General features: G+C 40.3%; 1 protein-coding gene across 5 annotated transcripts in view; it reads left to right on the forward strand.

Annotated features, from left to right (window-relative positions):
• Positions 1-11,511, forward strand: part of NIN (ninein) — a 61,162-nt gene extending 49,651 nt beyond the window's left edge. For 3 of the 5 annotated variants that reach the window (XM_039698075.1, XM_039698081.1, XM_039698076.1), the window contains 3 exons: positions 1,418-1,588; positions 7,031-7,144; positions 7,823-11,511. In XM_039698075.1, the coding sequence (XP_039554009.1) occupies positions 1,418-1,588; positions 7,031-7,144; positions 7,823-8,032 (495 nt within the window). In that variant the 3' untranslated portion in view covers positions 8,033-11,511. Of the gene's footprint in view, positions 1-1,417; positions 1,589-4,789; positions 5,277-7,030; positions 7,145-7,822 lie in introns of those variants that run through there. The other 2 variants (XM_039698077.1, XM_039698078.1) reach the window with 2 other exon arrangements.
• The last annotated feature ends 1,592 nt before the right edge of the window (positions 11,512-13,103 follow it).

Below are 13,103 nucleotides of genomic sequence, written 5' to 3' on the forward strand. Positions count from 1 at the left end.
TTTTGGACAGCTGCACAGGTTCAGTGTGGTTCTGTACCCTGAGGAGCTGTGTGTCCCTAAGGGGTTGCCATGAAAGTGGGGAGGAATCACCCCATTGCTCCCAAAAGAATTCAAATTGGAAGTGGGAGAATGAAAAGTGGCTTCCTGCTACCCCATTGCCTGTGAGCCTTGAAGGTGTTTGCATATTTACCTCTGGTGCCTGCATGCTTTTCCACCAGACTGTCCAATGTTTCCTCAAATTAATTAATTTCTGACCCCTGCTGGCATCATCCTGATAGTTTAGCAAGCTCATGGTTGTTCCATTTTTTTTTCATATATGAATACAGCAGGGCTTTATTGTTTTCATTGTTGTTTCATTAGTAATTATTTTTAAGATGCTGTTAACACTAATTGACTGTTTCCTCATTAGTTACTCGTGTGCTTCACAACATGACAGGAGCCTGAAAGAAATCCCACCAAAAGCTCATTATTTTCACAGTTTATATTGTCAGGAAAAGAACAGCTCCTTTACAGACAAAGAGAACCCCTAAACAGCTTTAAAAAGTACAAACAGTTTTATTTTGAAGTATTTATAAACCTATTTTCTGTTTACCTGGACCAGCAGAGATAGGGATGGTATCAGGGCCAGAAGAGCTGCAACATTGTGAAAAATATTTACAGTTAGAGATGAAGTCAGTATTTATAATTTTGCCATTTGTGAAAGGGAATTAAAATCAGTTGTGAAAGGAAAACTAAAATCACCAATATAATCTTATACACCTTTTCCTAAGGGGACACAGTAATGGTTTTAAGGCAACAGAACCTTTATGGGAAGAAATTATTAATGCTGCACAAATTCCAGCTGCAAATGAGTTTATCTGAACCATCAGGGATTTTTACTGTCCAGTTCTGGTCCTTTTTAGTATAATTAACTGTTCCAACTGTGAGTTACTTACCTGGGTTTTGCTTTAGTCTGGAAAAATTCTAAGTTATTTCACGTGATTGTCTTAGCTCTTAATATCTCCACAGTTAGGAGTGAATATTAGGGAATATCTTTAGGGTGTTAGATACTGAATTTTGAAGGTAATAGCAGAGATAAATGTTCTCTCTCCACCCTAAAGACTAGAAATAATTAGCACAACTAAGAATCAGCACAACTTCAGCCTTCCCCTTGAAATGGGAAAATACTTTAAGGTACTTGAAGCTCACCAGCTAAAATTTGATAGGAATTCATCAAACATTCAGTGATTTTATAATCCAGGCCTGAAATGATGACTCAAAGCCCAGCTTCCTTTGTGTGAAATCCCATCTTTTGTCCCCTTGTGTCCCCGAGTGCAGGCTTGTTCCTCTCCCCCAGAGGACTCCGAGGGCAGGCTGCCCCTGGAGCAGCCCTGGCAGGGGGAGCAGGGGCTGATGTTGGGATTTGGGCCTTTTGCAGATGCTCCAGTCCGGGGGGATGCGTAGCCAGAGCTCCCAGCAGCCAGGCTGTGCCACGGTGCCCAGGGAGCAATTCCTGCAGCTCCAGCAGCAGCTGCTGCAGGCAGAGAGGAGGAGTCAGCACCTCCAGGAAGAGCTCGAGAGCAGACCCTCGGGGACAAACATGCAGCAGGTAAGCTCCCTCACCTTGAAAGTGAAAATTTTTAAGTATTTGGTTTAGTTGTCTTAGAGTTTTTTGGGTTTTTTGGGTTTTTTTTAAATCTGGTGAGATCCCTTCTCTGTTTATGCCAGTTCAAAAATGAAATTTCATGGCAGCAAGGCTATGTGTAAAAATGCTGTTTGGTGTGGTTAGCCTGAGCCAGAGCTTTGTTCTGAAGGGCTCTGAATTTTTTTGAGATCAAACCACTCCCATCCTCGTTTAACTGGCTTTTTTCCTTCTGCTCCATGTGCAGTAAGTGTTTATAGAAGCTTTTTTTCTGTTTCTTTACCTGATTACCATGTCTGGAGCTATTATTTTTAAACTACACCACACCAAATATTGCGCAGGCATCCATCACATAAAATCCTAATTTGGGCTGTTGCTGTCACACAGGGTTGTGTCAGTTGTAGCAGAGCAGAACACAAATTAATCCTTTTTCTAAGGTTTTTCCTAATTCTTTTCCTTCCTGATTTGGCCATGAGACAAGACTGTTACTGTTGTACAGAAACTTCAGCATTGGCATTTCTGAGGGAGAACCAATTCCAAGGAAGATTAATTCATCCACTGACTTCTAGTTAACTTTTTACCTTGTAAAACTGAATTCTAGGCAATAGAAGGGTTTGTATCTGCCATAGAAAAATTGCCAAATGATCCTTTTCTTCAAAAAGAAATTGGGTCTCTAAATGTCTAAAGCTTTGGCTCAGGCCAAATAAGGTCTTAAAATAATATTACATAAAACATTGCATAAAATAATATTATTAACTTTACCTTAAAAGATGAAGCTCTAAGTAACCTAAATGTATATTTAGTATTTTATCTATTTTAGATTAGATGTTTATTTAGATTTACATTTGGATAAATAAATTAGATCCAATACTATTAGCTATTTATTCATCTGGTAGCAGGAAAAAAACACCCCTCTTATATTTTAAATTTAGATTGCAGTTAAACTTTAAAAGAATACCTTTAAATAATAATAATAAGACCAAGACTTTAAAGCATAAAAATCTCTGAAGGTGGTAATAAATATTCCAGAAAAAAAAAGTTATTATAAAGGGAGCATAGGCAGTAACCAGTTTTTAAAATATCCAAAACTTAGAGTAAATTTTTTTTAAGAAAGGTATAAAATCAAAATGTTTCATTAAAAAATAAAAGCAAATAGTTTCAGGTTCAGTAGAAATAAATTGATTGTAAGGTTCCTTTTCAGAAGTGCATCACCACAGGCTGATGTACTTGTTCCCATACCATGGGGAGCAAAATGTGCAGTTTAATTTAAAAATCAATCAAAGCCATATTGCAGCAGTGGCAGAATGGATGTGCAGGGATTGCATTAGCAGTGATGAGTTTGTAATTTAGATTTTGGAACAGTCTGCAAACGAGTCACATCCTGGAACTTGCAGTTCTAGACATGAATTGCTCCTGCATTTCCTGGAAAAGCTTTGTGAATTTAAAAATGCTTAGACTTAAAAAATATGTGCTGTCAATGCACTAATGCACTTAATCCTTTTAATTTTTTTCCTTAAAATGAGTGGATATTCTGGTTTCTAACACCCCTTGTTTACTACATAACTTTCTAAATCATTATTAAAAACCTGCACTTGTAAAGAAATCCAAATTTATTTGTCTCCACTTTGTGAGCACCTCCTGCTTGAATCTCTGCTGATTTTTCTTTGCCATCCTGATATTTAGGGTTTAACATTTAGTTGAGCTCATGTCCCTTTCAATGTCCCCTTTAGCACCCTGAAAACTTCCATGCTAATCCCTCTCCACCATCCTTTCACCAGTGAGTACAAGGTCAGGTTATCTCCATGTGTAAAATTCAGCATTTAGTTCTGCTGCTTTGCATTTTGCAGCTTTTTAGATCCTGTGTAATGAGGTATCCAAAGTTATCCCCTTTTTTTTAAATGGAATTATTTTGTGTTTATCCTCCTTTGCAGTTTTCATTGCTTTTTGATCCTGCTTGTCTGTGGTTTTTCATTCATTTTGCAGTCAGTCCTGAGTTATTTTCACCCAAAGGCTGCTGTTTTATGTTTAAATTTCACTAAATTAAATTAAATTATAACTCCTGAGCTGTTTGTACTGTGTTAACCTGTCTGGACTCTTCTGAATTTCCAATGATTGTTTCTGCTGTGATTACCTCATATCCCTTTCTCAATAACCAAATTTGGGAGCCTGTTAATTACCCAATATTTCCCAAAGTTTGCCTAGCACTGATTAGTATTTGAGTTGCTCAGTTCCCCCGTGGTACAGCTCTTTATTTCAAATTTCATGTCACCTCTGCCCAGCTGCTTGTTCACTCTGAGGGAGAAACAACAAGATTTGACAGCTCTTTATTTCAAATTTCATGTCACCTCTGCCCAGCTGCTTGTTCAACAAGATTTGGGATAAAAATGCAAAGTTTTCAAAGGAGGGCCAGTTTGGCTATATTTTTTTCCCAAATGCTTGGCAATCTATAAGATTTTATATATATTAAAAATATATATATCTATTATATTTATATATGGTGTTTGAATGCATTTTTTTCCAAATGCTTGGCAATCTATGAGATTTTATGTATATTTTTTAAATATTTATCTATTATATTTATATGCAATGTTTGGATACATTTTTCCCAAATCCTTGGCAATTTGTGAGGTTTTAGATATATATTCTACATATATTCATATATTATATATATATATTTAGATATATATTGTTCATATATATATTTAAATATGTGTATCCAGACATTATATATATATATATAATGTCTGGATTATTATTATTATATACCTTTTTCCCAAGTGCTTGGCAATCTATGAGTTTTTATATATATTATATGAGATTTTCATGCTATAAACGAGATTTTTAAAGAGAGAGAGAGGATGATTTCCTCTAAAAAACTTTGCTAAATTAATCACTACCACTGATCTTTTAAAAACCATGGATGAGAGTCCTTAGATGTACAAAATACCCCCTCAATCTCCCAGCTGTGCAGTGCTGATATTAAAATTTACAGCTGTAAAATACAAGATACTCTGCATGTTTTTCTCTCTGTGCGTGTGCATTTGTTTCCTTTTGTCCTGTGTTGCTTGCTTTGCTTGTGTGGGTGATTTTTTTGGCTTGAAGTGTTGGTGTTTTGAAGCAGAAGCTGGCCACCAGGGTGAAGTATTGCCACTTGCCTTCTTTCTCCAGGCCTTGCTACCGGAGCAGCGAGCAGTGCATGCAGATTCCTACCGGAGGATTGGGCACCTCTGACACCTCTGCCTGCTTTTGATCCCCTCCTTTCCCCTGATAAACACACAAAAACACAGAACTGGCATAAGCTGAGAAACTTGAGGATCCAATTCTCTTTTTTTTCCCCTTTTTTGTCCCCAAAAACAGCAAAAAAAAAAAAGTCCGCGCAGTGTTATTTTCTTATTTATTTGTCTAGAAGCTATTTTGTGAAAGCTCAGAAGCTTCCAAGCTTTTTAAAATTTGTTACAAACGGGTTTTATTTATGTTATTTAAAATGTGCAGTTGTTCAGTATGGGAAAGAGGCTATTTTTCTCAAATGGTACTAATTTTATATGAGATTTGAAGAAAACCTGGGGTATTTATACTGCATTTTTGTATAAGATGTATAAACTTTTTAACAGGGAAAGATGACTTTTTGGATGTAAATGAAAAATAAAATCTTTTTTTAATCATAATGTCTCTTGTCTTCATAGAAATCAATAATTTCCACTTCAAGAATTAACAAGTTTTAGACAAAAATATTTATCTTTGATAGAAAAATATTTATCTGTGATAGTTATATCAGGACTTCTGGGAAATATTTGTGGTGGGGATGTACTAGAGTACAGAAACTCAGCTTTTCTTTAGCAGATGTACCTGAAAATTTAAGAAAATGAGAGATCTTCTACTGCTGTGGCCATAAAGTAAAAAGGGAATATTATTGTTTATTGGAGAAAATTCTGTAGTTTTTATTTTGCCTCAAACTAGGATTTTAAGAAAATTTACCTCATTTATTAGGATTTAATTAATTTATTTAATCCTAATTTAATTAAATTAGGATTTTAATACTTTAATAATTCAGCAAAACTCCTGTTTAAGGCCTGTGATTTTTTTCATTGGAGCCCTGAACCATTTCAGCTGTTTGCTTGTACAGATTTTTTTCTCATATTTTAATGACCTTAAAGCTGCTGCCTGAGCTGACTTCTCCCATTTAACATGAAATAATGGGAAATGAGAATATTTAAGGTAAAAAACCCCAGGGATCACAGCTATTGAAACCTTTCTAATTCTTCTTTTCCATATAATTACTCACTCAGGGCTTCTACAACCAGTGGAAAGTGGAATAGTGAATTCCAGGGTTTTGAATTCCAATCAAATTCCATTAATTCAGAAAAATATCCACTCCACCCACACAGTAAAGTTGTTTTCTGTGTGACTCTGATGTAAGCTTTTTCATAAAAATAGATTATCACATAACCTCATACACAGATTTGAATTTCTGGTGCTACAGCAAATAAAATGTTGAATAAATAAAATAAATAAATTAAATCAACCCCCCGAGGGGATAATTTTGTAGGGTTTTAGATGAGAAACTCCCTACCTGAAGCAGATTTTCATTTATCCTCCTCCACAGGTGGGATGGGCTTGGGTTTGAAGGTGTTTTGTTTTGGGTTGGTGCTTTCTCAAACTTCAATCTCCTCAAATGACTGCCTAGAATTTTGAGTAACAAACCGGCATTAAAATAAAGTCTCAATTTTCCTGCAGTTGGTTCTAAAGTTCTTAAATCCAAACAAGTTCTTTTGTAATTCCTGATGTTTTTATTTATTTGGGAAAATTTCCCTCAGGTGTTAGTGTAAGGTGACACAGAATTATGATGGTTTTAGTTACATTGTCATCTTGCTGAAGAACAAGAATCAAAAACAGTTTAGGGTTATGAAAACTAATCTAAAAAGGTGTAAAAAATGAAGTTTGGAATCCTACTTCTTTTGGAAATGACATGACTCAGTTTCAAGGGGTCTCTGGCATGGGAGAGTTACATCACAAATGTGACCTTATGACTTCACCTTATTTTTATTCTAAAGCCATTAAATTGGCATTTTGCTTCCCACGTTCATCAGAAATTTGGCAGCACCATAGAAAAAGAAAAGGAAATTATCCAGCTCTGTCACAGACAAGACAAGTTAGAATTTTAAATAATTTTCCCTTGATTTGGTAATTTCAAGTGTAACTTCCTTGGAAAACCAGTGCAATGGTGAGAGTGTCCTTTAAGTGCTGCCATAATATTTTGCTTCAATTAAAGGTTTATTAATTTAATTGCCTCTAAATCGGACTGAAATGTGGAGGGCCACCTATTTTCTTGAGCATAAACTGGAAAAACAAAACAGGCTGGTGAATGGGAACTGATTTTTAACTGATTTTCACATAAATGTTGCTTTCCAGGGGGGTCATGAGCAGCTTCTACAAATGATGGAAGAGAGGATGATGGATGTGGAACAGAAATTAAGGCTTGTGAAGAGGCTTCTCCAAGATAAAGTAAATCAGCTGAAAGAACAAGTAAGTGTTCTTGGATCTCCTCAAACCTTCCCCATTCCTTCTGTAAATCCCTAAGTGGGAAAAAGCTGCCAAGGTGTTGTTCAGAATAAAGTTAAAAGGGGTTTTATTTAATGTTTCTGAGCTCAACTACAGCATATTTGCCCAAAACTTCATAAAACTCCAAAATGGGGACTGAATCCACTACTCATTAATTTCCTAAATCAAGAAAGAAAAATTAAATTTCAGATGAGGATGCTAACTGGAAAAGTTGCTTGGAAAGTGAGGAAAAAATAACTTCTTGAGGAGAAAATACTGATTTCTTTGAGGCCTCCTGCCCCAAATTCATCCTTTGTTTGATGTGGTTTTGGGGTTTTTGGAAGTATCTCTGTGGGATCCCTGGGCTCGTGGATTCTTTTGTGCACTAAATTTATCCTTAGAGGGTAAATGCTGTAAAGCAGAATTCACCTGACAGGGTTCATTTGAATCCCTCTGTTACCCACCCCCATCTCCTTAAAAAAACCTTTTCAGTCTCAAAATTTCCGCAGGTCTCTAAAACATCTCTAAAGACGCTGGGTTTTTAACGAGAGGAGTGGGGTTTTTCTTTGATATTTTTGTTACAATTAACATGTTCAGCTAGTTCCCCACCTCCCTGGGAGTTGTTCTTTGCCGTTTGCTGAGTGTGTCCTGTTCCCTCCCCAGCTCACCAAGAACACCAAGGCAGATGCCATGGTCAAGGATCTCTACGTGGAGAACGCGCAGCTGCTGAAGGCTCTGGAGGTGACAGAGCAGAGGCAGAAAACTGCAGAGAGGAAGAATTATTTACTGGAAGAGAAAATTGCCAACCTCAACAGAATAGTGAAGAACTTGGCCTCCCCCTCCTTCAGCCCAGCAGCAGAGATCAGGTTGTAGCAAAGCTGCTGTGTGTCACAGCCCCGTGCACTTTACTGAAATGGGAATATTTCAGCTTCTCACTGCGTTGCCTTTTTTTACTGAATGAGTTTTAGTTACAAATGCCTCCCTGATTCCCAAAATGGACACTACCAAAGGAGAATTTTGTTGGTTCCCAAACTGGGTTTCTGCTAAGTTTTGCCTGAAAATAATCATCACTATGTAAAAAAAAACCCCAAACTTATGTTTTTTCTAGGTTAACCCATTTTGATTATTTGACTTTCATTTAAAGTCCAAATTCTGAATTTCCTGTACTGGATCACCTAGATTGAAGCAAAGGCCTAAAGTAAACTCAGACTGTTGAACTGAAAACAATATTTTCAGCTTTCTAAAATAGCTCCAAACCTAGAAATGCTGATGGGTCTTCAACACTGTCAGCAAAACTGTTATTGAAGGCAAGACTTTGCTGGTATGGGCTGTGTCCTGTAAACTGATTCTGGTTTCTCTAAAGCAGTTATGCATTAGGCTTCTGGGTTGTTCTTCATGGCTGTTTCTCTGCAGAGCTCAGAAAAAAAGAGGTTTATTTAAAATACAGAACTAGACTACTGCCTCCAACTAAGTGTGACAGTATTTCATCTGAAGAAATTTCCCAACTAGCAAATAAAGACTATTATTTCCTTTTTTGTTTTAAGCTGTGCTGCCAGACAACTGAACTATAGAGGCCTTACTGGTTTTGTATATGGAAATAAGTTAAACCAAGGAAGAGTCACTCAGCAGAAGCAAAGATGGGAGTTTTGTTTATGTGCTCTGTAAATTCAGTAAAGCAGTGCAGTGTATTTATTAAACAGCTGGCAGAAGAATGAAGAGGGGCACTTGGAGGATTTTGTCAGCGGGATCCTGTTGTTGGAACCCTCATGAGCATGGAGCTTTGCCAGGAATGCAGCATTTGCTCTGACCTGAGGAATCATTTGGAAAAGTCTTGTCTTTTGTGTTAATCCTAGTGCAGAATCTGTCATTAGTTGTGAAGAAACACATTCAGTGTCATTGTGAAGATCTCAGGGAGTAACAGCCTAAATCAGCTTCCTTCAGCTGTAAATGTGGGTGTCAGTGTCAGCAGAGGGAGATGAGCACTCCTGAGGCAAAGCAGGACAAGCAAATTGCATTTGGGTGAGTATTTCCTTGGTGCTCCCTACCCAGCCTGCAGAGGAGCATCAAGGTTTGGAATGAGGGTGGTGCCTCCTCTTGGATCAGTGGAGACATGTAAATTTTTGGGAACACCTTCAAGACAGAGGGGTTTGCCAGAGGAGCAGCTGGATGAGAGCCTGCCTGCTCCAGGGGGTGTGTGGAAACCTGCCCTGCCTCCCCCAGACCAGTCAGACACAAGGAACACTCCAAGTCAAACTGGGGCCATCCTGGAGCACTTCAAACCTTCAGTGGAAGTGTTTGGGAGGGGGAGGAAGAGGTGTTTTGTCTCAGAGACCACTGGCAAGCTGATCATTCTGTCAGGAGCCGAAACTCCTCCAGAAGCTGGGGTGACACTGCTGCAAGGTGTGGAGGAGCAGATGGGAAATGAGTTTTACTGTGTCCTGGTGTGGCTGAGGGGATGTTCCTGGTGTCTCTGGGGTTACTTACCAATTTTGGAGAGTTGTGGACTGAACTAGACACAGGAAGTGACTTTTTCCTCCTCCTGTTCCTCCTCTATTGCTTTGTGCAGGCAACAAAGTGGAAATGGAAATGGAATCATGGAATAACAATGTTGGAGTCCTGATAAATTATTTCAGTGCTGTGCTCTTCTAATTGCCTATAGTGGAGATTTCTCCAAGTCATTCCAAATTCAAGGATTTACAGATTTTTCAGAGGCTGCAAAAATATTTTCACAAACTGGAAATGTCTTAAATTGATAGAAATCTGTGGGTTTGAAAAGCTGAAGTAGTGATTTCTTGGTACTTTTGTCACCAAGTGGTCTGAGTTACATGATAATAAATCTCTGTGTGGGTACCAGGCCTGTGTGTTGGCAAAGTGGGAACTGAGCACACCCTAAACCCGTGCTCTGGAAATTAGCAAAGTTCCAAAATAATTCCAGGAAACAAAATAAATGAGGTTCAGAAATGTATTTGGGGAAAAAAATATTATCTAGTACATTTTAAGACTACTTCATGCCTTGGCCTTGATTTACTTGTGTCTGTGAGCAAAGTCTGAAAGGAAGGAATGAATATTTCACTTACATTATTGTGCAATTACTTTCATGTTGCTCAATTTAAAGGCTGGACTGGTTAACTAATTCTTTTAATCTCCTGGTAGTTACCAGGCTTTTGTAAACCAAACCCAGACATTGCTAGAGCACAGCACCAAAAAGGGAGAAGCAGAAACAGGGAAAAGGGAGTTTTGGCTTTTCCCTTTCTCCCTTATCCTACTTTCCTGTACTTCTCTTTCACTAAACTTCAAAAAAAAAAACCAAAAAAACAACTTAACTACAGAGAGAGAGGAGGAGGAAAAGGTCCTGCTGGTAAAAACTCCAGTTTCACTGGAAGATTTGTGTGGATTCATTCTCAGAAGTGCCTTTTGCCTTCCTGTACTGTACTGGGTTTGCCACAGGACCATTCAGGACAATCCCTTCCCAAAGGAGGGATCCCAGGGAAAGAAAGGCAGAGCTGCTTCCAGACGGGTGGCATGTTGCTCCTGAATTCACTGTGTCAGCTCAGAAGAGAAGCAGCTGTTTCACAAAGTCCAGGCTACTGAAAATAAGCGTAGAAACACATAATTTATTAAGCATTAGGGGTGTTTTGTGCATGAATGTGTCTCCTATGCAGAATAGGCAAAAACCAAAGTATTTAATGTTACTGTTGCAGTCGAAAATCACTGAACTTTTAGGCCTCCTGCCATGTCAGATATGAGCTACTTCATTACCAGAAGGTGTTTTAAATGTTTTCAGCTCTTACTTTCTGAATCACTGTGAAAATAAAGGCACATAGACATTTCAGGTTGGGGGTTTTGGAAGGGGACAGACCCCAAGTTAAATAGAGGTGTACAAAATTGGCGCAGCTGAAGTGCTGCTTGTCAATTTGGAATTATTTCAAAGTCTACATTGTGGCACATGCTCCAAGTAGTACTTTGAATACAAGGAAAAATTGAGTTGTTTGAATTCTGCTTGGGGAAAGAAACAGGATTTTAACATATTTGATTTTAGCCAGGTTATATGTTAGGTATAGCAGGGGGGAACAGTCTGGATTGATCAAGAGTAAGATCCTTTTGTTTACTTCCAGCAAATGCCATCCCTGTCACTCAGGTTTTCCATCATTTACCTGTCCAATCTCCTGTTTGGTGTTGTTTATGACAAACAACTTCTGTATAAAGGAAAACAAAGGTATATTTTTTTTTCTATTGAGTTTGTTTTGTTCTGGTGTAATATATTGTCCTTAGAACATCATGTAAAGCTGAGAGATGAAGCAACTGATACATTATTTATAACGAGCATAAAAAATACATTAATGTACAATGCACACTTGTGTCTTTTGGTTTTTTATCAAAATGAAAATCATAGAATAATTTGGGTTGGGAGGGACCTGAAGCCCCTCCAGTGCCACCCCTGCCATTGCAGGGATACTTTCCACTATCCCAGGTTGTTCCAAGCCCCCATGTCCAGCCTGGCCTTGGGCACTTCCAGGGATCCAGGGGCAGCCACAGCTGCTCTTCCCATGGATGTTGTAAATACTGCAAGTAGTATCAAAGGCATGCACAATAATAAAAAAAGGATGGTTTCACAGCTCTGGAAAAGTAGCTTCTTGCATTATAAAAGTATGAAATTGAAGTGTAAAAACCTGACAGGTAGTGAACACACCTTGGCTTACGTTCAGCTGAAGCTGCATCCCTGCTCTTCACCTTTTCCTGGGAAGTACTGAGGGAAATACTGAGTGCTTGTTGCAAGCCTTGCACAGAACCACGGGGTGGCAAAGGCTGCAGGGGACCACAGCGGGCCCCTGCTCTGTCCTCCCGGTCCTGGTCAAGCACTAGTTTGTTTATTTTATGCAACTAGTTAGTTGCATAAAATTCCTCCTGGTCAAGCACTGCCGTGTCCAGTGGGCCCCTCTGGAAAGGACACTGAGGGGCTGGAGTGTGTCCAGGGCAGGGAATGGAGCTGGGAAGGGTCTGGAGCTCCCGGAGAGGCTGAGGGAGCTAGGAAGGGGCTGGAGAATTCCTGAGGGAGCTGGGAAGGGGCTGAGCCTGGAGCAAAGGAGGCTCAGGGGCCCTTGTGGCTCTGCACAGCTCCTGCCAGGAGGGGACAGCCGGGGGGTCGGGCTGTGCTCCAGGGTACAGGGACAGGAGCAGAGGGGACGGCCTCAGGCTGGGCCAGGGGAGGTTTATATGGGATATCAGAGAAAATTTCTCCATGGAAAGGGTTGTCAGGTAGCGGAAGGCACTTCCCAGGGAGGTTTGGAGTGCCTATCCCTGGAGGTGCCCAGGTCCCAAGGGAATGGAGCCCCAGGAGGGGCTCAGGGAGCTGGAAAGGGGCTGAGCCTGGAGAAAAGGGGGCTCAGGGGGTCCTTGTGGCTCTGCACAGCTCCTGCCAGGAGGGGACAGCCGGGGGGTCGGGCTGTGCTCCAGGGAACAGGGACAGGAGCAGAGGGAACGGCCTCAGGCTGGGCCAGGGGAGGTTTATATGGGATATCAGAGAAAATTTCTCCATGGAAAGGGTTGTCAGGTAGCGGAAGGCACTTCCCAGGGAGGTTTGGAGTGCCTGTCCCTGGAGGTGCCCAGGGCCTGGAGGTGGCACTCGGTGCTCTGGGCTTGTGAGGAGGCAGGCATCGGGCACAGCTGGGACTCGCTGATCTCGGAGGTCTTTTACAACCTCAACGGTTCTGTCACTGTGGGGCTCTGTCTAGTGCGTCATTCTGGGATTTCTCCCATTCCAGGGTTTCTCTTACTCCGGGGTTTCTCCCGTTCCAGGGTTTCTGTTACTCCGGGGTTTCTCCCATTCCAGGGTTTCTGTTTCCCCGGGGTTTCCCGCTCGGGCGCCCCCCGCCGCTCCGTGAGGGGCCGCGCCCTCCCCGCCGCGCGGGGGCGCTGTGGCCGCGCCCCCTCCCCCGCGCTGCCC

The sequence above is a fragment of the Passer montanus genome, unplaced genomic scaffold (assembly GCF_014805655.1).
Source record: "Passer montanus isolate IOZ18808 unplaced genomic scaffold, ASM1480565v1 scaffold120, whole genome shotgun sequence".
NCBI classification, from domain to species: Eukaryota; Metazoa; Chordata; class Aves; order Passeriformes; family Passeridae; genus Passer; species Passer montanus.